We start from the raw sequence: 24,265 nt of genomic DNA, 5'->3' as shown, positions 1-24,265 counted from the left end.
CTTTTGGTTATTATATTGTTTTTAATTTGTTTTTGAAGAAGGGTTAATTACTGAAGATTTGTGTGGCCTTTTAAGAAATCCTAAACATGTAAATATAGAGCCTGATGGCCTTTTTGTTTGTTTGTTTTTACTTCAAAAACAAACCTAAGCTTCGTATGTATTTTGTTTAGATATAAAACAGTAAAATATATTACAAGGCACACTTACATGCGAGTTCTTCCATCCGCAGATCATAAGAACCGATGTAATTCTTAATGATATGTGTATTTATTAATGATATAAAGTATTTTATTAAAGTATCTGGCACACTCAACAGCCATCGGCGCGAAAACTACACATCCCGTGGACCCTTGCGGTGGCGGCTTCTGTCAGACATGCGCAGTGCAGCGGCGAGGCGCGCGGTTATTCCGTTTTATAAAATGGCGGCTTGAAAAGGGGCGACTGAGAAATATATACAGGTGAAAAGATAAAGCGAGCGGTAAAAGTGCGGTCATATTTAAAAGACACATTACTCGAGGCGACCATCAGTGACCCGTGGAGTCGACAGGGACAGGTAAGGCGGTTGTATCGTACATATAACGTCCGCGCTGCTCGGTGTCGAAAGTGCAGGCGCCTTGACACCGGCGAAATCTGAAGTCATGTGGCTTTTTCAACCACAGTGGATATAATGCATTGTTTCCGACACGGTTAATATAATTTTTGATACTAACTGACCACTTTGATTCGTTAATCCGGTTCGCCTTCGTGCGCATGTCCCAGGTTAGTGTAGTTTGTCTATGGCCACGGTAGATTTAGAAATAGTTGAGCAGTGCCAACAGTAGCCAAGCGTCGGTTCAGTTTATTCATGAAAATAAACTTCATTTTAAAATGTTTGAGGCCTATTATTCGTGTTTTCTTTTACTTCTGTGGTCGGGATTTAATCCAGTGACGTGCAGATGTGATTATAATGTTACCTGCCCGGATCCCAACATGCCCGTTTTGAGCAATCATTTCCCAGCGCCCCGTGTAAATGGCGAGACTTCAGCTTCCTGTTGCTTATTTATCTGTTATTATTCCTGTTGCTTATTCATTCAGATCCATTTTATGATTGTAGTAGACTGATTTAAAAACACCACGTCCAGCCGTGATCACACAATAACGTGCACCTACAAAATGGCATGGCGTCAGTTTCAATCGTTAAAAAGTAATACTTGTATTGAGGTGTTCTAACTGTGTGCATGTACGTATATGAATATAGAGACTTAAATCTTGAACTGTTTCATGTGTATTTTAAATATTTTACCAAAAATTGTAAAGGATACACATGGGAAGTAGGCTAGCACTTAAAGTTCAGTGATTGATTACATTTTCACAATCCTGTCCTAATGTCGGTGGTAATGGGACATGGCTGTATTACTCAGTAGTGGTCTTCTGTTTGTGTTGGGTGTGTACAATTAATCCATCAGTCTACAAAACCTATTTAATTTGTTACTTTTTATTTTCAGGAACAGTTTCAAAGAGCAGCATTGAGGAAAGCACCCCTTAATTATCTTCACTAACAAACTATTGGTAAGTTCTAGTTTATTATAACTTCTTGATCTTAATTTGTGGTCAAAAATCTAACTTTTGAATGACAACTTACATAAGATTAGCATTTTAATCATACAAATTAATGTATTAGGGCTCTTTATTGGCCTTTGTGTGATTTAGTTCAGTATTCTTTACCGCTTTAAAATGCTAACTGGGATTACTAAACTACTGATGCAGACAACTTGCGGTGTTGCAGAAGCCTGATGCATTTCAGGGACTAGGATATTTCCTGCTTATATCTAAGGTCTACAAAGGCCTGATTTTGCAGAAGTGTATTCATGATTAACAAGCGGATGAGAGGTTATGATTTTGAAATCAGTTCAGATTCAGTATTCCACAATCATTCTGATTTATGGTGTTTTGCGTTCCAGACAATCTTAGTGTAGTTCAGCAATTCTCAATTTGGCAATAGATGGACAAAGAGTGGACCTAGGCCTAGCAGCTGGGTTCCTTTCCAGGAAATACTTGATGTACTTAGTGTAGAATAGTTAGAAAAATGCGCAATCCTTTGATTATCTACTTTTTACATTGTGTAATTTTGTTTTGTGTGGTCTACTGCATTCGGGTACTAGCCTCTCTGTCAACCTGATCTGTATATCAATGTAAGTGCTCTGTAGTCTGATTGTAGGCGTACCTAACTGATGTCTCAGTACATCTTCCCATTTCTGTCTATAATCAGTTGATAAAAACAGAAAAGGGAAGGCATCTATATTAGAGAGAGGCTGTTATATGTGTAAATATGCATTAAAAAGGAAATGACATGTATTTTGTTTTTCTTATTACAAAGAAGTGTTAAAATGGCAAAGCGAATTGCTGATAAGGAGCTGAATGACCGTAACTGGGATCAGGAGGAAGAAGGAGAAGAGGTAGGCCTGGGCTGTGTAGTCTAAATGTGTACATACGTATTATAAGATGATGTCATCTCTTAGGGGACTACTGCTGGGTATTACTGTTTTGGGTGTATGTGGGGACTTGTCTGCTATCCTTTCTAGGCATCAAAAGACAAATTAGAACAGGATTCCAATTGGCACATCACAGCCAAAACAATGCTCAATTTAAGGTCCTTATTCCCATGTCACTAAATAGTTTTCTGCACTTCTTTTCTCCCATCCATTGTGTGTGTTTGTATGTGTACACACTACACTGAAAGCAATGTTTGCAATAGAGGAAGATGGATAAAATTACCAACATAATTCTTTCAGAATACAAACCTGAAATATCGAACAAGATAACAGATTGTTGGAAGTTGTCAAACAAGCACTGTTTTCTGCCCTATATTCTTGAAACCAGAAGTCTTTGGAACCCTTGGTATATCACAGTCATGCATGTTGTACGTTTATACAGAGTTTGTCATGAAAACAGGCGGGGATGCACTAATGAAGTAGGGAGATTTGCATTTATTTGGTTAAAATTACAATGAAACGGTTACATAGCTTGGGTTGCTGTCACATTTGTAGCAATGACATGCATAAAATGAAAAATTATAATTGCATGATAGTGATTTACTTACATTTCAACCAACATGCTGATACATTTAACATTCTAATTCTAATTGAATAAGTAAATGTAAATTAGATACCTGTGACTTTGTGTTTTTAGGCTGGAACATTCTCCATTGCCAGTCAAGATGTCATCAAAAACAGGGCTATCAAGAAGGCAAAGCGTAGAAATGCTGGAGCTGAGGTAATTAAGCAGATTGTGCAATATCTAATTAAGCATTAACAGTTCATGAATCCAACAAGCTTATGGCTTGATGTACAAGGCCTCGAAGGTGTTGGCTGTGTCTTTTATAAATGGTGCAAGTGCCTACTCTGGCTACCTGTTAACACTGAGAACTTCATGTCCAATGTAAAGCAAGGACCCAAAGAATCTTATGTTCTGTTTACACTGAAGACGCACTGCAGGGATTTAGGTCCAATACTTTATTTGGTTTTGCCACCCCCTGGTCCCTATCCTTTTGCAAAGCTGGCCATTGTTCTTCACCTGCTGTAGGAAGTGCCAAAGGGATGGTGGGATAGCATGGTGTTGCTTGGGCTACTGTGAACTGAAATGTACATGAATATGAATAATTGTTGATGTAAAAATATAGAAAATCCAAAGTTCTGATTATTATTGACATGTTAGGTTAAATTTGTATTTCTAAATGAAGGGATGATTTCAGTGGTCAAGGTAATACAGTAAGGCATACTTACTTAAAATCTTTTAAGGGAGTTTATCTTTGTGCGTCTCGTGTGTGACTTTTCAAAAATCCCAACGCACAGCAGTATGACACGTCTAGCATAAACTCTGGTGCCTTTTTTTTTGACAGCCTATATGGCCATTAATATTCCAGAATTCCGTCCATATAGAACAACTACCGGACATATGTTTTAAATAGCCATATTAACAGCCTACATTTAAACAGCAATAAAACACAAACGCTATGATCCAACAAATGTATTTTATTTAAATTAGTCGGTAAATTGAACTCTTCACAAAGTTTGCGAACTGAGCATATAGGCTACAACAATAAAATAAATAAAATAGCCTTGCTGTTGTTAATTAAATAAAGACATTAGCCTACATTAAATGTACATCTCTTTGCATACCAAGCCTGTCAAATTAAATAACTTGAAAATAAGCTAAATGAAGAAGCAATTAGGTCTAAAAAATTAAATGGGCTGGTCGCTCCAAATTCCGCGCTTGTCAAATTCCCGTTTATTTGCGGCGCGACTTCATTGAATAGAAGTGCTCCGCTGCTTGTGTACAGTTGAATCCATCCAACTCCTTGGCACAACTTGCAATTCTCATCAACCTTGTCACCTTTTCCTCAGTGAGGCGGCTCTTCTCGGGGCTTTGTTTATCCTCTTCTGGAGCAAGAATCCACGCTCTGCAGGCACACTGGACACAGGAATTGTGCTGGCAGTCTTTCCCAGCTTTGCCCAGTCGGGATAGATTCAGTCACATGACCAAACACTCAGTAATGTTTTACTGTAACAGCGAGCAGAGGCTCGCTGGTGTCTTGGCAACATATCTTATAGGTCACACAATATTAGGCTATTTAATATTCTATTCATAATTTAATTTTTTTGGAATATTTCCCACCGGACATTTTGGCCATTGATATTTTCATCTGCCATGTTACCTGCGAAAAGCTGGCATTTGCCGGCTAACATAAACCCTGCACGACGCACTGGTTGGGAAAAACTTGAATAATGTATAGATGCATCACAATGTTGTAATTGAACAGCTTAATGTTTTAAAATGGCTCCAGAATGGCAATTTAAAAAATAAATGCAATAATTGTAACATGGGGAAATGCTGGCTATGACCTGAGGTGCCATTTTAAAATATAATTGACTTGCCTTCCGACTGGTTTCAGGTAGAAAGCGGCGGAACGTTCAAGGGTTTTAAAGGATTCAGCCTGAGTGGGTCTGCAGGAGGGGGAGGAGGCTTCTCAGGCTTTGGGAATGGCTCTGGGTTCAAGCCCCTGTCTGTCCTGACCAATGGAAGCAGCACCTCAACCAGCACATTTTCTGGGTTTGGCACCTCTGACACTCAGACCAAAACGGGTAAGATACTTGTTCCATCTAATTTCATGCTGTCCTTTCAAACCACAAATGCTCTGTGTAGTTTTGACTTGCGTGTAATTTGAAATGGAATTGTTGACTGGGGGTGGGGGTACCCGTAGCCGTAGCGCACGGGTACCCGTAGCCGTAGCGCACGGGTAGGGGAGTGTTGAATGACAGTGGGGGGTGGAGCATGTGCGCTTGTTTTTTTGTTTTAGTTCTTTTTTTTTTTTTTTTTTTTATCACTGTTCACACGTGTTTGGCAAAGGGGCACCGATTTTTGGCCAGGTGGGCCGCTGCAGGAAACCCTGCAATCTATTTGCATATCTTACATCTCCACAAGCCTCCACCTTGGTCATAAGAAATGTTGTACACACTAACAATGACATTTTTACTTAATGCACTTAAACATATATATATATATATATATATATATATATATATATATATATATATATAATCTCAACATCACTATACATTTTTTAAAATAAACTCAAAATGCTGGGTATTAACCATATAGGATAAAAAAAATTCTAGTGTTGCATCTGTTTGATCTTCAGTAGCCATTGCATGTGGTGATATTGCGAGTTTGCTGTTTATTCAGAGCCTGCAGTGTATTTATCTCCGTGCTCTTCATGTTTGAGATTGGCTTAATCTAATTTAAGTTGATCTCCCTTGATGTCTTGACAAGTCAACATTGTATTGCATAAACTTAGTATTGGATATTGCTGCCTAACTCCTCCCATTTCAATAATTAGTTCTATCCAGACCCTGAATGTGAAGCATTACAGATTTAATGCATACACGTTCTTGTTTTGCACTTTGGTATCTAAGGAAATTGTTTTGCTGGCTCTGAGCCATTGCATTCTGTAAGAGCTAGCTTGCATTGCTCTTCATTCTCAACTCAGTCTTGAGTTTAGTATATCCTAAGATTTGGGCCACTGCCAAGAGAGCCTGCTTTTGATTTTATGGGGAATGTGTATGCAGTCTACTTTTAGGAGCACACATTCGTTTTCTGTGAGTAATAGATGGCATAGAGTTAATTACATTTAGAGAGTTCACTAGGTACATAAATCCAATGGCAGTTTCTGACAAGATCTCTTAATTCCCAGTGATTTTATTGTTTGGCAGTGGCTTTTGTTTTTTTCTGGTGGTTTGATTGTAAATCATGGTGTTTAATTATGTGTGATGTAAATATCATGTTCAGATGTTTGTTAAAGTCAGTATTTTTCATTTTAAGTGACACATTTGAACGATAGATGTATTTGAAAAATGTCAGATTCTTGTCTCGGTCAATAAAAAACAATTTATTCAATCTTTTTAATATCCTTTAAGCCTCCGGAAATGTTTTAAATTTTAGGATTTCAAATTTTATTTTGAAATGAATGCTGCAACAGAGTCAAAGATTCAAATGTGTGGAAGTTATTTAAATCCAGGTTTTTGCTTTCAGATAATTAAGGCCTCAGTCAGTGTATTTTGGTGGAGAGCAGTGTTTGAGCTGCAGCACTACCTCAATAGAGCAAGCAGCATGACTTATGAGAGAGATTGTGTGCCTGACTTTGAGTCTGTGCTCTGCTGGATTCATTTGCATTCCTTGCCTTCTAGCTCTATGAGAAACGGCTGTGCATTTGGGCTGGAAGTGGAATAACACATTCCTGAGAGATGGGAAGACTGCTGGCTTAATCATTTTAACTGTATTACTTACAGTTAGGCAGATGAGCCGCTGTCTTGGGAACCAGGTTTTGTGATTCCTCGGGGCTCGTTTTGTGGATGTATGTATAATTTAAAAAACTGTAATGCAAGATTTATGATTAGGTTCCGTCCTAGTGTTGTTGGATAATTAAATGTTTGGTTTTCAGTGGTAACATTTTATATTGTTATCCCATCAAATAGTGGAATTACAAGGATTTTTTTTTTTTTTTGTCTTTGAAATAGGCTCATTAACATTCAATGGTCCTGCCCCCTCCCAGCAACAGAGCAGTGATGTCAGTAGACAATCTAACGGTGTGACTCAGTCCAGCTCTGCCCCCAGCTCCTCTCAGAGCAGCAGCCACAGCAGCCGGGAGTACAACAGACAGCTCACCGCTCTCAACTGCTCCGTGCGCGACTGGATCACCAAGCATGTCAACGACAACCCTCTGTGCGACCTCAATCCCATCTTCAAGGATTACGAGAAGCACTTGGCCACCATAGAGCAGAAATACGGGGGCAGCTCTGACAGCGGCTCTGAGAGCGAGGCAAGCGGCAGGCAGGCAAACACGCAGCCAGCCGCTGCACCCGGCAATCCCAGCGCCCCCCCGCAGACGAGCACAGCAGCATTGTTCTCCTTCAGCAAAGACAAGAGCGACGGCGGTGCCCTGGAGAGCAGCGGCGCACCCGCCCCCAGTGCCCCCACCAGCGGCGCCACTTTCAATTTTGGGAAGAAGGTGGACAGCGCCGTGCTGGTCTCTCTACCAACCGGCAGCACACCCAGCTTCTCGTTTTCCAGCCAGGGCTCCAGCTCTTTGTTCGGGAGCCAAGGAACGACTCCAGCCACAACTTTCTCTTTCGGTGGGTCTAAAGCAGAGGGTGGCAGTGAAGATAAAGCAAAAGGTATTATTTTTTTTTATATACACATTTTATTTTGAATTATATATATATATATATATTAACCTTAAGCTTTTATGGTAACATTCTATAGAATGATGAAATGTATGTGTGTGTTTAGTTATTTCATTTTTGTGTTGCAAAGATGCAGTTTAAACACAGAACATGTAGTCTGTTTGATCCTTGTCTAGGATGACAGTAATGTTCAGTGTTATTTTTTAACCTTGTCTAAGTGGCAGCGATAGGTTTAAGGGAAAGGTAGATTCCAAGTTGTATTACTTGTCTATATTTTGCATTGCAGATTGATGCAGAACCTGCTAGACCTGAGTAGCTTTTTGGTTTTCATTGCTGAACTTTCCACTTGGTCATTAAGGAATGGTGTCTGTGGTCAGTTTGGTTGCAACAGCATGACTTGCAAAACTGTTACTTTCCACTTCTTGTAGAACTAATTTGGATACTAGCTTGAATGTGAATTACATCTTGCAGATTATGTGTTAACCTGTATCTGTGGTATGATTTGTTTTGCTCTTAGATTTTCTTTTAGAATTTAATGAAAACTTGAATTCTTAGACCTGGGGATGAATCCTGTGGAAAATATCCTGTAGTTTTTGTCCAAAAACAAAAGTTACAAAATGTGCTAAATCAGATTTAATTATAGTATAATTAATAAAACCTGTATTTTCAAAATGTGTTGCTTTTACGTTTTCACCTTTTTAAACTTACTATCTTCAGAAAATGGGAAACATTCTAGAGTAACTTCTCTTTATATCGTCCAGTATTGATTCGGATATGTATTGCCTTAATGCCTGTACTACGCACAAGTTCAGTTGGAATTATTAGAAAATCAGGATAACCGTAATATTTGTGTTAGAATAGTATTTTAAGCAAATCCCACTCTACACACCAGTTTACTTATCAAATACCTGTGTGGATATCTGTGGCTCCAGTAGTATTATGTATCAGAAATTATTCATCAGTTTCATTTAAAGAGTTCAATGGTGTATTTTGTAGTTTTTTTCTTAAAATATGCCATCTTGAGAACTAAGATTTAGTGAAGGATCATCAATTATGATCACAGCAGTTAATAATTCACAATGTTTCATTAAAAAGGAAGAGCTATCAGATAATGTATTCCAAGTTCCAAGTTGTACGATAAGTAAAATGTACTCATTTTCCAATGAAGTTCTATAATCTGTCAGACTGTTCTGAAGTATAACATGCGAATACTTAATTTGGATTTAAAAATGCACAATTTTTTGCGCAATATTATCTTGTATCTGAGGCTGATGTAACTACACTGGCAAAAATACATCCTTATCTGATCCCAAAACGTCATTTTATTTATTCCTACAATTAACAAGTCTATATAATGATTTTCCCAATAAATACCCCCATCCTGTGTTTCTAAATTTACATTTTAATTAAATCCCCCACAGATGAAAAGGTTGGAGAGGGGGAGGAATCTGAGGAGCCCCCAAAGCCTGTTATTAACGAAGTCAAGGAGGATGATGCGTTTTATTCAAAAAAGTGGGTTTTATCTTTTATCAGCTGTGGCTTTATTGGTCTTAAGTTTGTTACCTAGAATGTGTAATTGAAGTTTACTGAATTACATTGTAAAAGCACTAGTACTTTGGGTGCCATTTACTGCTGAAATCAAGCCCTTTTAGGAAAGCTAATTTATATAGTGCTTCTGAAGATTGATGACCAGGTTGGTGGGGTAGTACAAGCCTAACAATATAGTCACCTAGGATTGCATAGATCAACATCTTCACTCTTTCAGGAGGGTAATTTAATGATTGTTAATTTGGGTGGTTGTACACCCTCACTTTGATATTTAGAATCTGTTCCTCTTCAAAAGTCTTTACTTGTGTATGTGTGTATTAATTATATTCCAACAAGGACTTGTCATGCACTGATTTCACGAGCTGCCTCAGCAGTTCATGGGAATATTTATTACATTTAAAAATGCAATCCAAATTAAATTTGAAATCTCAGAGCATACAGGTACAAATCCAATTACTGAATTACATGCAGGGTTGTATTACATGATTGCTGTATTTACTACAGTGAAGAGAGAATGAGCATAATTAATTTTTAATATTTAATAGAATTCATTTGAAATCAACAGGGATTTTGTTTATAAAGAAATGCGTTGTTTTCTTTGTTAGGTGTAAACTCTTCTACAAAAAGGACAATGAATTTAAAGAAAAAGGAGTTGGGACATTGCATTTGAAACTTGTTGCAGACAACAAGACGCAACTGCTAGTGAGAGCGGATACCAACCTAGGTAAGCTGAAACAGAGTACCCAGTGATGTCCTCTGTTACTTTATTATCCATTTAATTATAGCTAAACCAAACAACAACATGTTCAGGGTTTTTGCATACGGTGCACTATTCACCGCAGATTTGTATTGCGGCCAAGTTTGGCTCTTGTTTTGCTAGAGGTTTAGTTATGGGGAAGCTCTGTGGCAAGAGGAATCCAGCAGGAAAATGGAGACTACTCCTATAAAAGGTCCTGATTTTATTTCCATGGGTTCTTTCCACATTTTCTGAGCTCCTCTGAGATGTAGGTTACAACTATCAGAGCAGACTAATACCAGTCTTTATATGCATATCTTAGTCTCCAACTGATTCAAGCAGCCATGGATAAAAGGTTACACCAGGTCCCCGTCTGATGTCTGCTCTCATTCCTCTAGGAAACATCCTGCTGAATATTCTGGTGCAGTCTTCAATGCCATGCACAAGAATGGGAAAGAACAATGTTATGGTGGTTTGCGTCCCCAACCCCGCAGTGGATGAGAAAAACCCAAGCGCTCCCGTCCCCTTATTAATCAGAGTAAAAAGTGCAGAAGATGCCGATGAACTGCACAAAATCCTCATGGAGAAGAAGGCGTAACTATTTAGAAGCACAGAGAAATTTGATAACGCTGCTTTTTTTTCCCTCCTTCTTCCAATTTTCCATAATTGTCTAATTTTAGATTGTCGATTTGTGTGAAAAGCAATTTAATCTGCAGTGGTGGAGCACTGTTTGCGTCGCTGTTTTGTGAAGTCTCGGATGTTTAAACATGTCTTCACATTTGATGTAATTGATTCACAAAGGTTATTGACTTAAAGATGCTCCCCTTTTTTTTTTTTTGCATGCAAATTCTAGAGGTTGAAATGAAATTTGTTTATCATACTGTGAACATCTTAAATCCCCGTTTCTTCTGCCGTGAATCTGGGGTATTCGACGGTCTTGTTCAGACCAAACTCGTCTCGATGGCCTCAAATGTTCCTCATCTTTGAAAGTCATGTATTCTTCATTAAAGGGATGACTGCTGATATACAACTGGTTTAATGAATCAATCGATTTAAAAAAAGATCAGGACAGACCTGGATTAGGATTCAACATTCCAGTGAGAATTTTTTTGCTGCTATCACTGAATTGAGGTAGAAATGGAGAGATACCAGATGTTTGGTTCTGTGGAGCTGATTTCTATGAAATGTTTAAATTCATCACGGCTGCGGTACTTTTCTTTTTTGACAGTTGTACCAGGAAAAAAAAAACCAGAACAATGAAAGTCATTGCTTAATACGCTACTGTACAGCTAAGTGTTTTATACTTGCGACAGTATGAAAGTACACTGACTCATGACACCTAAGGCAAGTTTTGTCTCATTCTCATCCGTGGTGACCTTTTCAATTAATGTCATCAAGTGAAATTTCACCTGTAAATAAATTTAGACACCATGTAGACACTTTGCCTTGAATTTTAGGTCTTGTGTAACTTAGCAATTTAAATTACTTTCTCTGAAGTAAGCAATCTCTTCCTTAAATTGAATTGTAGTACAATTACACTTCGAATTAGTGTCAAGAGTTTGTAGTAATCATTTATATGATATCAGTATCTGTTATTAGGGTTTGACTTTTTTTTTTTTTTTTTGCAAAACTTGAATTTTTAAAGGATAAAGGAATAAAATGTTCAGTGTATTTAAAGGAGTACATTTAAAAGTATTTATTACAGATACAATAACATAGCTAAAGGAATTTTGTCCAGCTGTCTACATATTTTGATGTAAAGTTACCCAGAGTAATTCTGCATTCTTAATGGAGTTACTAGGAAATACGGTATTTCTGTGTTCTGCAAATTGTCTTAATATTCTCGAGGTTTATAGCAGTTGAAAGTCCACACTGTAACATTCAGCTGTTCTGTCCATTGGATTTCTTATGGCAATCAGTGTTTGAAATAGATCTCATTGATTTAGTTCTTTTCAAAGTGACCTTTGTATTGCCTTTGTATAAGTGGCTCACTTTATTTCTACAAAGGTGCCCAATACATTTGTAATCGCTGTTCAAGAAGTGGTTGGTGAATAAACCATGTTACACTTTCTTTTGGTGTTGCTTTCTGTTTCTGGGATTAAAGTTATACAGGGGGGACATTTACATGCTTTGCTGTTTTAACAGGCGTGGGTCTTAAGATATTAAATCATTTCAGCTTCATTCTTAATCCATTGGATCTGCATTTGACTTGTGAACCTAATGTTTTGTATGATAAACTTTTTTTTCCTAAATCCTGTTTCTAATTTTCTTCAAAGCTAATTCTGTTCCAAACTCCTCATGGGCTGGAATCAATAGTTTGCATTTATTCAAAGCTTCACGTAATGTCACACTGCAGGCTGCAGCCTCCTGCTCGGCCTTTCAATGTATACGGACAAAAGCAATGGGAACAGTACAGCTGTAAGTGTGGCTCAAGTGCAGAGTACAGAGGAAGTTGTGCAATCTGAGTGAGTATCACTTGGGTAAGCAAGTTCTGCAAAAGTGAAGTTCAATCTAGTTTGTATACACAAAAAAGTAAAAAAAAAAAAAAAACAATATGCCATAACTCCACAAGGGGACACTACTGTAGCACAAACTTAAACCTGGAAACTGTTTTTTCAGTAACAATTTAGTTTACAAAATATATGGAGACCTTTTGAACAGTTTAACATTTTGTCTGGTTATGTAGTTGAGCTATTTTAACTATATATTATCCTTTATTTCACTGCTTATTATTTCCTTGGACCAGTGGCTTAGATTCATGGCCTGGTCTGGTTTAATATTCCCCTTTAGTCTCCCCAAACCTTTACCATCACAGCTCCTTATGTGCACAGGCAGAAAAGATGGGGACAAAAACAGAAGCTGATTCAAGGCTGGCAGCAGAGGGAGCTGTTGTCCATCACAAGCCAATCAAAGCGCTGCCTCCTGACGGGCCTTGAGGCCACAGTGTCTCTGATTAATATTCCAACTGAGCTGTTCACAACTTCAGTGAACTGATTTACTTATTTGAGGCAGTCCCTTATTGAAGAGACCCATATGCCCTGCTGCAGGTAAACACTGAAGCCCATTCATGAGTGCATTTTGCATAATGATTTTAATTTAATGCAAATAATTTCAAAGATTAAATGATAAAACATATTGCCCACCATTTTCACCAGCAGCTCTCCATGACTGGTGTTTCTGCAGCATCATACACTGGATTCAGCCTCACCTGTCCTCTTTCCCCTGCTCTCCATGCTCCACTTCCACCAGTTGTCATGTGAAATACCTGCTCAGATCCCGATCGCGAAGAACCAACTTTCAAGCGTCTGCAGCGGCAGTTGTTGCGGCCCGTGTTTTGTTTATGGTGTTTTTTAGTCATTTGAAATTAATGAAATGGCTGCTTGTCTAAATTAATGTCTGTTCATGCATAATTAGCTCATTTATGTGCCCACAACTTTCAGCCTTTTACAGGAAATGTTTTGTAATTGCTATAATTAATGAAGTAATGACAATTATACTCTGGAAATTACTGGGAGAACTTAATTCATTTAATTATGTACATCAACAGCATGGGTTTCTGGAGATGTGTGGTGTAATTGCATCAAGGGAGGTGAAGTCTGGGAGAGATTGTTTGTTTTGAACACCCCTAATGAATATATTTTATTCAATATATCCTATCTGAAATGTGTGTAGATAGTACTTTGTAATATACATTTCCTGTTCTTTTCAATTAATTATATCATTTCAGTGTGTGTACAGTATCAAGCTGAGAACTGGCCACTTGCTACAGAGCACCTCATCGTAATTCAGTATTCAGGCTCATCTGGGAGCGTTATATAGGATTATGGTCAGGACTGGGAGCAGGCTTTTCAGTGCTCTTGTCCTTGAACCCCGCTTCCATTCACACCTCATTAGGTTGGCAGATATATGGGCCCTTACCATAAAATGTAATTAATGCGGGCAATACGCTCATGTCCATAATGCTATAATAAATTATAGTTTTAAATGCTGTCGGCTCTGATCCAGATGACATACAGGCCTGTAGGAATGCAGATTGCTTGGATATATTTCCTCACTACACACTCCCAGCATGCTCCTGGTTTCTAATACTAGCAGAGGGCGGCTTGTCTTCGTACTCTTGCCGATAGAGAAGGTATACATTTCACACTGGAGTTCTCGGAAGAGCTTTTCCATTCTGTGGGGGATTTGAAACTGCTGACAAATCATGAAGGAAAGACCAAGCAGAGCCATTTCTTCTGGTAATCGCTGTAATTTCATAAACAAATACAGAAAATAGACAGACAAGTTTTAAAATAAGGCAGAGAAATGTCGACCTAACATGCACATCAAGGTGTTTTATTTACTCTTTGCTGAATGGAGAAGCGGTTTCTCATCCGAAGATGAAAGCGTTTGGAGCGGTGCGCGCCGCGGAGCAGACTCGCGTCCCGTCTGTCTGACAGGCTTCACTACAAGCTTTATAAAAGAACAAAAACAATAGGTGTGGACTTTAGGCTTCACAATATAGTCTTCTGCTTCAGAAACACTGGCGATTAAAAGACTATAGTCATAGGTTCTATAGAAAGGCATCCTTGTCTAGAAACTAAAATCGATAATACTTTTGTTTGTGAGCACATGACAGCCCGTGACTCTGGTGTGCTGCTCGTCTCTGGTATGTCGTCTTTCACACGTCCCCCAAGATGCTGACACCCTTTACTTTGGTTATAGCTCATCCAACTTTCATCACTTCATTTCATTACACAGCCACTACTGACGGCACTCCCAGCAACAGGCTGCTTTAGAAGTGCGATCATTAGTTCGTCAAAATCCATGGATAGAGAGGGGAAATCCTAACGCTCGCACCAATTTCCATTTGTATTTTTAAGGGATTAATTTTGGAAATCTTGCTCAGGCTACTAATCTTCCACATGGTGTTTTTGGAGACATGTTTTCTTCCAACTTTTACATTACCAAATGTTGGTGGACAAGGCTTTCTCTGTTGATCAAATACTACCTATGACATTATAGCAAATTACACATCTGCCTTTCCCATGTTTTTTTTCTTTAGTGTTTTCAATACTGTAGTCTCTGTTTTGGCTTTCCTGTTACAATTATTAATACATTTATAAGGATGCATGAGACTATTTGCATCACTAAATCAGCAGAGAAAAACGGGGGTTCAACAAATGTGGGCAGGGTAAGTACAACGTGTATTTTGTGTGTGTGTGTGTGTGTGGAAAACACCTCACTAATGGGATCTAAACTGGCACTGAAGGGTACAGGGATTCTTTCTTGTCAGGTCTGTGGAAGCTAGTGGCTGCTTTTCATTCTGTATAATGGACTTGGCTCTGGAAGACAAGAATCCCACACTTCTCTGACAGGAGTGTTGTGCGCTCAGAGAAGAAAGTATGCCGAGAGGTGACTACGCAAAGCCACATATTTTCCTCTCCCAGGTCTAGAGAGAGCGAGCCTTATATCGCATCCATTACACACGATGGCACCTGGATGTCTGATTTCAATCAATTTCAACATCAAACCATTAGTATCCATAGAGAGACTTCCCGGCAAAGCAAACAAGCAACATTTGTGTATTTCGGTCACCATATTTTAGTGTCTTCACTGATCAAAACGAGTTCAAGATTCCACCATCAAATGTATACAAAATAGTCAATACAATTATTTGTTCTAGGATATCTATGGTCCTTCAGTATTTAATTTTCTGCACAAAAAAAAAATGTAGAAGGTATGTAAAGGTCGATAGAAGAAAAAAAAAAAGGTATATATCATTTTATATAAATCAGTCACTAATTTGGAAAAACAAGGTGGAGAATGGTAGTGGAAACTGGATGTTGCATGTTTGCTTTTGCCACACACACACAGCCAGTAAATATTCTCAAGTTCACCTTAAAAACAGTACATTGAAAGTGAAGCCTGTGGTAAAAGAGGTCTTGTGCTTTGAGTGCTGACTGAAAGACGCTTCTTTTTCTTTGCAGGGGCCATACTTAAGACTTAAAAGCCAAAATACAAACACTGATCCTCACACACAGGAGACTGAAAGCGATTTCCTCTCGCGCTGAAACAGTTAAAAACAGATCAAACATTGTACATTTAATGGGGGGGAAATGTATCGTACAGAGCTAGAGCACAGTCTTTGACAGGGCGGGTCAAAGAGCAGCTGGACATCGGAGTATTTACACAGGACGGAGACATTTTCTGTTCTTCCCACAGATCCTTACAAAATTCCAGAGCATATAAAGTTCGACAAGTGCTGCTTCAGTTTTGAACTCGACTTCACTAGATGTCCCTCTCTTCTGAAGGTGGAACAGCGGAGAACCTTTCTTCTGCTTTGCCTTCGTGGAACAGGAGTCAGTCAGTCAGGAAGGAAGAGGCACTTTTTGATTGGCTGGTTTTTTCATTTTGTTCCGGAGACTTCCTTTATTCATTTTTCCATTTTTTTTTTGGTTCTCTTTCCAGACACTAGGTGGTAGTGTTTACCAATTCACCCGATGCACGTAGGCACTTGGTAGTGAGTGTCCGAGGCAGTGGCGTGTCTCTGCTATGTCATCAGGATTGGCTTTTGTCGCACTTCCAGGATATCTGTGGGGAAACGCTCGCGTATTAGAAAGTGTTTTTTGAAAGTGAAAAGCTTTAAAAAAAGCTTTGCATTATATGTATAAACCGGGCCCTCTTTCCGTTTGCCCCCCACAGACTCCCCAGTGAGGTCCTGTGGCCTACCTGTGGTGATGCGGTGCAGGGGCAGTGTGACGTAGGTGAGGTGCGAGTACAACAGGAAGTTCTCCTCCGTTCGGTTGAGCTTCAGCCAGGACCCCACCAGGGAGCGGCCCGTTCCAGACAGGGAGCGCGATCTCAGGTTGGTAGCGTTGTGCAGGTCTGGGAGACGCGCGCACACACACACACACACACACACACACACACACACACACACCAGGCTCAGAAACAGGTTGAAAATTAGAAGTAAGAAGTGCCTATTGATCTCATTGTTGGCAAACTGAGTGAACGGTGCATTTCCAACATATGCATCTTCAATGGTGAAATAGCAGCATGGATGAATAGTGTGACATTTTTAATACTTATCGTTTATCACGTAGCTGGTCATACGGCCTCAGGTGAAATCTGACTCTTTTGAATCAGGGAATTCAGCCCCCAAAATAGCAGGCCTTTACCTCCGTTGTCATCGTTCTCTCTGAAGAACTCCTCGCTGTCGTTGGCCGAGTGCGATTTCTTCATCTCTGCGATCCGGTTCCGCGGCACCTTCCTCCGCAGCGAGGGGGAGAAGAAGGACGGCCGGTTGTTCCTCTCCGGGGTCGGCGGGGTGCTGAAGGAGGTCACCTGGAACGGCAGCCACAGGGGTCAAGACTTAATGAAGAGCTTGTCGGCAGCTGTGTAGATGCGAGTAAGGCGCGCACGTGTGTGTGTGAAATACTGACCCGCTCGTGCAGAGGAGAGTCGGGGTTCGAGTCCTCCTCGGTACCGCAGGGGGAGGTGTCTCCGGTGGGGACTCTGCTCACCGCCATTTCCGCGTGGCCCTTCCCCTGCGGCCCCTTCATCCGCACAAACTCCATATTGTTGTATTTGTAAAAGCCGAAGGACATCCTCTGGGCCATCTTAGCTGCCACACTGACCTGCCAGAGAGACACAAGCAATGACATCACAGTTTCCTGCAGCAGGAAGACAGAGAGGGGAAATAGTGCTAAAACGCCTGATCTTTACAGGGAAACATTCCTGATGAAATAGAATACACACAATCATTTAAGCACAAATGTGGAACTATTACCGTTTAAATTAGTGCGACAGATATCCACCCCAATCACACATACAGACATCTCACCCGGTTGTCGTAGACCTTCTTGAGAGCTTCGTATCGTATAGAGCCTTGAAAAATGACCCCCTGAAATGTGTTGCTTTTGTCACTGGCGACCAGCTCAACGCAGACCATCTCGCCCTCCCCCACTGTCATATCCGAGAAGACCTGCGGACACACGACACCTCATCCAACACCCGACAACGCTGTGATGCTTTACCAGGGCCGGTGCGGCTTTCTCCTCTGTGATCTCCTGCATTATTCTGCAAGGAGATTGCATTTTATTTTTCCAGTCTCTCCCCAGTTTACACAGTGCCCCCCCCACCCCCCACCCCCCGTTTACACAGAAACAGGTCAGCTTTCAGACAATGGTGGTCAGGCGCTGAAGTCTCCGACGTGTCCAGCTGAGAGTGCCACAGCAGTATCCCGTTCACACACCAGCCTTGAAGGCCAAAGCTACAGCTACAGCAGTCAGTTACTTTCATTCACCGCAAATCTTCTAAATATACCTTTTTCTATCTTTTACCACACACAATGGAGTGTTATTCTTAGCCTTGAAAGACCTATCTGTAATTCAATCATTGCGAGAAATAGTTCAGCTGTGTGTGTGGAAGGAGCGCCAACTATAAACAAAGATCCATGCTGTTACATCACCCTGTCCGTCTCCTTCCTGACAGGGAATCTGTGCATCATATTCACCCCAGACGTCTAATCTGCTGAGACGGGAAGAACTCAATCGTCATGGGAGGTGGGGGCTGCGTTACCTCTTCAAAGTTGTCGATCATGAAGAAGATGTTGGGGTAGCTCATTTTGGATTCCTCGCCTTTGCTGTCCATGGGGTGTTTACTGGGCGAGGCAAACACTTGCTGTAAACCAGAGGAGAGGCGGTGGTTAGGAGGGCTCGGAGAACAACGGGAATAAGACGCACTGGGGTGGCGTTTACAGACACAGAGGTTCATGCAGTTCTCATTCTGGTATAGGTTGGAAAATAATGCCCCTAAAGGTTTTACCATTTCGTCAGATGATTCTTATTAAATGTGAAGCAAGTAAAGGTTCCTCATACCAATTCATTTTCCGCTTTTTTATGCTTCGATGACTTTTGTGCAAATAAGTGTGCGGCCTTTTTCCTTGTATAAAGCAATGTAACAGTCTCTCAGTAGGCCACTCCAAATATTAATTTCACTTCCTCACAGCTGCAACCCCCCCATGGAGGAATCTGTATTTTCTTTAGTTTCCACACTTCTCTGGTCTTGCAGTTTGAGAACAGAGCAAAACTATTTTTTTCTCCTCTCCTTTTTCTACCGGATGACATTAAACAAAGACAGACCAAATAAATAAAAAGAGGGCCCAAAAATAGATTCATAGTCCATAGTTCCAAATGTTCTCAGTTTGCAGACTTCAATGTGTGCATTCAAACACTAAAAAACAATACACTGCTGCCAGACAGATGCCTGTCGCAATTGGATCCACACACAAACACAACATGGCCACATGGGGCACTGGTAGCTCTTGGCACACAAACGTGACCTGTACCTGTGACTTCTTCTTGTGGATGTGGATGTCCCCTCCATCTGACCGTGTGCAGACGGCACAGGTGACCACATAGTCCAGCTAGAACAGAAACAGAAAAGTATGTTGAGGAAATGAGGCTGCACAGAGTAAAGCTGTACAACAGGGGCAGTATGTACATGTGCTGAAAGCTTGATCATAGGACTACAGTTGGTGCACAATCTCCATTTGTGAATTTGATTTTGACACCCGATTCTGAAGGACTAATCCTGCTGTGACTAACACTTTAACAGAAACTCATCCGAGACATTTAATCTCTTGCTTGATTAAAAGGAAGTTATTAAAGTTGGTAATTCACATTTTCCTTCAAGGGCTGTTTGCCTTCAATCTCTCTCAGGTAGCAATCTGGCAAGTCAGGACATTCAGTCTTTTTATAGGTTTCCCCAAATCCTTATTCTAAAAGGAAAATGCCCATGCGTCTTGTACAAATTCACACAGTCCTGGCACTGATCAGGAAAACCCTCACCTTCTGTAATATGAGATTGAGGTAGACGCTCTCCTCCCAGTCGATGTCGGGGTCACCTAGTCCTGGCAGCTTCTTCGAATCTCTCCGATACACCTCCACTTCAACCTGCCAAGCACACGAACCACAGCGCCACTCAGAATCGCTCCTCCATCGCGTTCTCCACCTGCAGCCTGCAAATCACAGATGTACGCCTCACCCTGCAGCACACGTACCGGCCCTCGCTTTCAAAGTGAACAGAGGCAGCTGTTATGTGGGTCAGTGGACATCAATGCACAATCAAAACCCAACAATCCATAACTGGGCCCTGTCTCCTGTGTTATATTATAACCCCACACGTCATGTCAACTTTTATTATTAGTGACTGAACAAAAATGAGTGTTACCAATAGAGATAGGGTCCATTACGTTCTCAATATGGTGTATGCCTCAAACTAATTAAAATAAGATCTGCTGTAACCCGATCAGGCTGCTGCACGGTGAGGGATGTGGGGGGGGCAGCTCCGCTCACTAATGTAATATAGTTTCTACAGCAAATTAAGTTTTACTTGAATAAAATCAGCAACAAATGGCGATTGGGAAATCGCAAAATGAAAATAGAATAAAATTAGGCCTATGACAACACGCATGCTTGTTTCATGTTTTCCAGCCAGTAAATGAACTTAAATGATGGATCCATTCGTTTAATCAGTCACAGAACGATGGCAGAACCTTGTTAGTAGAAATTAATTTGACAGCACAAGTGTAAGTTTGGAGGGTAATGACTCCTGTATTTACAATGTGTATAATTTGTCACTGTGTCATATTACCAATTAAAAACAGTCATACTTTGAGAAAAACATTTTTATACAAGTGTATATACACCAGATTTGTGCGCTTTTTAATTGCAGTGCATGTTAAACAGTTTTTTCAATTGATCTTTCAGAATAATATGAACGCTGTGTGCTTCACTAGCTGTGAATGGCGTCATAAAGCAGAGTTAACTCCTCTCACCGCAGCTGATCGGGGGGTGCCCAGCCGAACGCCTTCCTTACCTCGCAGTGCAAAAATCGCCCGTCTTGCTCAGGCACTATCAGAGACGCTCAATATATTCCCTGAGATTCAATCAGCCTCTCGCTAGTGTGGGCTGAAGCAATGGGGTGAACAATCTGACTAGGCCATCCCTTATTAAAAAAAAAAAAACACAAATCTGAGAAGAGGAGCACGAATAACAATCAGTTTCTCCTCCTTCCAGCAGCCCTCTCCCTCTCCTGCGCTCGGCAGCCCACTGCAGGGATGATGTAATCTGGCGGTGAATCTGCCGTCCCCTGACACCACGTTCATCCAAAGACAAAATCTTATTTACCGCTTCTGTCTGGAATACTGATCAGCGCCTCGGCCAGACAGGAACAATTGAAAGCACTCTTCTCTGAGGCAGACGCTACTTTCAGGATGACTTCAATTGATGCGGACGTGCTGTGCTTTGTTGGACACTTTCTGCTTTTAGAGCAACTAATTTTGGGAATCACCAGTGAGGTTTTAAAGTGGACCTACAGTAATAAATATTGATGTAAAGGTTTATTTTTATTTTCAGGTCTGCATCTGTGCATAGAGTTGGAGGGAGGGGTTGAGGAGAAGGCACCGAAATCTTAGAGCTGCTTGCCAGTTATACACCTCTGCACTGTTACCCACAATGCTCAGTGTCAGAGGTATCCTGCCAGGGTCAGTTTGTTGGGGGGCTGGTGTGTAATACACTGAGGGTCTACAGCAGACCACGCCCAGTGCTCAGCCAATGGTCCTTAATAGAAGCTTCTAGACGGTCAATTAAGCCTGGAACTGAACAGACAACCTGTAGGCTGTAGGATTTAACCCCCACATCCCTGAACCCCTTACAAGAGCCACCAGATGAGCCACTCAAGGACCCCCATAATGGAAAAATCTTGGATGAACACTATTCCACATTCGATCGTTCTCATCAACAACTACACAGAACATGGCTCTCTCCTCCAGGGGCTCAGTTTTAACTAATGTCACAAGGGTAATTGAGCTGGGTCTATAGTGGAGGTACAAAAAATTGCCCACAGATAACACACAGCAAACCAGTTTCAGCCTGAAAGGACTTCACTGCAGGTTTTAAATCTGCGAGAAGAAGCTCTGACCGTGTCTGACAGCACAGGGCCACACTACTGTTTCATCTCTGTGCTGGCACTCAAAGTTGTAGGTCTGGGGAAAAAAAAAAAAATCACCAGTCTAAATTATTAAAGCTACTGAATTACAAAATGAGAACACAGGGGACTAATGTAGGTTTTAGGCGATGGAAAAGGAAAAGCAGACTCAAACTAAATTAAACCATAAATACCAGACCGGTATAGTCACTTGCTTTCAAGTCAATACTTTAGTGTTACACTGACACGTCCCCTGGCTGCGTTTATGACCGAGCTTCTTAAACCAGTGTTCTTTGTATATATAGCGCAATTATTTTCCTTCTTGCTTTGCTGCAAGATCATAGTGGTTATTTTTCATTCAGATATTAGATATTCATATTAAAATTTAAAATGCAGATGCAAAAGCATTTATCTGAAATTAAAACTGAATTAATAATGGATAATGGTGGATGTTTTAGATCTAACACTTTTGCAGCAACTCTCATTGAAGAGAGAGGCACAAGCGCACCAAGTTTGCATTTTTGAATCGTTATAGGGATATCACAGAGGTCTGAGAAAATGAGCTCCACAATCAGTTCCATGCCATTGTATAGGATGCCTGTATGAATTCTGCCATTTGTGTTACAGTGTAACCAGCTGAATTATACATTTTTTCTATTATTCTGCAGCAGACGCACCTGAATCTCTGGTATAAATGTGTAGTGTACCTTTTGAAAACACAATATTAGAAAGAAGATTCTCACCAACGTTTTGAGAGAAGTCAGTTAAAAACAAGGTGGTCTTTGCACTCCGGTCTCGCTCATTTTATATTTTTATTGATTTAATACGCGGTCATGCCGAGGTCTTTGCTCTTAATTAGTGCAAGCACAGTTACTTGATGCTCTGTGTGAGCTCAGTGAACTGGATGTTAGTTATGACTGACAGCACTCTCTGAGCAGGAGAGGCAACATGCAGAAGACAGTTTGGGTTCAGGCCAAACCAATCTTGGAAATGGTGTAAAAAAATCCTAAATGTGAAAGACCGGAATAGCGTTTTTCATTATGCAGCAGGCCGTGATAAAATGCTTACATTTTTACTTTTCAGTCCCTGCACTCTCTTTCTAAAGGGACTGAAAGAAACATTACACACCAAAGGGCACGAGAGATCTAGATATATATAAAAATCTTTACATTTTATATATTTTGTCCTCCCCTTACAGGCTCTGAATTTTATTCAAAGATCAAAGTCCTGGGGGCTCCAAGGGGCCCCATTCAGCAAGAATCTCTGCTTGGAGTTCAGAGGGAACACAGTCACCCTTTGCCCCCCCAGGCCAATGTCAATTGCCTGTTCATTTATATATACAAATCCCTGGTTCACACAAGCACAAAGTACCCGGAGACAACTGGGTTCTCGATGTCATTTTTCTGCAAAGAAAACTAAAACAAAATGTATATTTGGACCCCAAAGTATCCTTAAAAATACCAAGTGACAAAAAATAAATGTATGCCTTGAGTTTTGCCAACTGCTTTTAAATGAGTTTCTATAAATAAATGGTTGAGATTCCCTCTCGGCTCATTCCAGTCTGGAGTGGAACACAGAAGTCATTTTTATGACCACGGAGAAAATGGATTCTGACGAGAACTGGCAGGGATATCAAGTGAATAAACCCTCACCACTTTCTCAGGCCTCTTTCTGGACTAGAGGATTAGCACAGGCCATATATATTTGACACAACATATAGCATTTTTGTTTTAATTAATTCAAACATGCATTAATTTATCATAAAGTGCACTGAGACAGAAATAATTGAAGTAAAGGTTAGTGGATGAATTATTTGCTTCATTCCCATAGTGTTCATATTTGAGAAGAACCTGGCACAAGAATGACTGAGAATGCATCCAATGCCTTGCAAATGTCCCTTTAAATCAAGCTGCCGATACAAAGGAAAAGCCAGAGATTGTGGAACAAAAATAGAGAAGTAAATTCATAGAGGGAAGTGGAAACATTTTACCGATTGCGTTTTGTGCGGCTATATATGCTGGTGTGCGTTAGCTGGGCCGTTTGGGTTTAAATGACATTACCGAGATCAAAATGTCTTTGACTTTCAGCCATGCCCAGGAGCACAGAAGAATCAATAAAGTGATGGCAAGTGGATTGGCTTTTAATGTCAGGGCCTGTGAGAGTGGCAGAGAAAAATCTTTGAGAAATACTGATTGAATGATCAAAAGTTAAAGGGGACTCCTAGAGAATCGCTTTCATTTTTTTTTTTAACCACTTGTATGCGGTTTGTTGCCCCACTCTGTGTAATAGA

The 24,265-nt window shown here is 40.4% G+C and overlaps 2 protein-coding genes across 5 annotated transcripts in view; one reads left to right on the top strand and one right to left on the bottom strand.

Annotated features, from left to right (window-relative positions):
• Positions 1-391: 391 nt before the first annotated feature.
• Positions 392-12,073, top strand: nup50 (nucleoporin 50). Of its 2 annotated transcripts, none has more exons than XM_066723656.1 (9): positions 392-553; positions 1,485-1,548; positions 2,360-2,435; positions 3,169-3,252; positions 4,931-5,120; positions 7,053-7,709; positions 9,140-9,230; positions 9,872-9,990; positions 10,401-12,073. In XM_066723656.1, exons 3-9 carry the CDS (start codon positions 2,367-2,369, stop codon positions 10,598-10,600), a joined length of 1,410 nt encoding a protein of 469 aa, XP_066579753.1. In that variant the 5' UTR covers positions 392-553; positions 1,485-1,548; positions 2,360-2,366; the 3' UTR covers positions 10,601-12,073. The 2 variants fall into 2 exon arrangements, with proteins under 2 accessions (XP_066579753.1, XP_066579752.1); XM_066723655.1 differs by having other exon boundaries at positions 393-553; positions 2,357-2,435.
• A 4,000-nt stretch (positions 12,074-16,073) lies between these two features.
• kiaa0930 overlaps positions 16,074-24,265 on the bottom strand; it is a 32,285-nt gene continuing 24,093 nt past the window's right edge. For 2 of the 3 annotated variants that reach the window (XM_066724460.1, XM_066724461.1), the window contains exons 3-10: positions 19,836-20,005; positions 19,334-19,411; positions 18,565-18,666; positions 17,828-17,968; positions 17,427-17,621; positions 17,163-17,328; positions 16,714-16,869; positions 16,074-16,575 (exon numbers count right to left, since the gene is read on the bottom strand). In XM_066724460.1, the coding sequence (XP_066580557.1) occupies positions 16,535-16,575; positions 16,714-16,869; positions 17,163-17,328; positions 17,427-17,621; positions 17,828-17,968; positions 18,565-18,666; positions 19,334-19,411; positions 19,836-20,005 (1,049 nt within the window). In that variant the 3' untranslated portion in view covers positions 16,074-16,534. The remainder of the gene's footprint in view (positions 16,576-16,713; positions 16,870-17,162; positions 17,329-17,426; positions 17,622-17,827; positions 17,969-18,564; positions 18,667-19,333; positions 19,412-19,835; positions 20,006-24,265) is intronic. The other variant, XM_066724459.1, reaches the window with a different exon arrangement.

Source organism: Amia ocellicauda, chromosome 15, assembly GCF_036373705.1.
Source record: "Amia ocellicauda isolate fAmiCal2 chromosome 15, fAmiCal2.hap1, whole genome shotgun sequence".
Lineage (NCBI taxonomy): Eukaryota > Metazoa > Chordata > Actinopteri > Amiiformes > Amiidae > Amia > Amia ocellicauda.
Note: the sequence above shows the minus strand (reverse complement) of the source record. Positions and strands in the feature narration are given on the sequence as shown.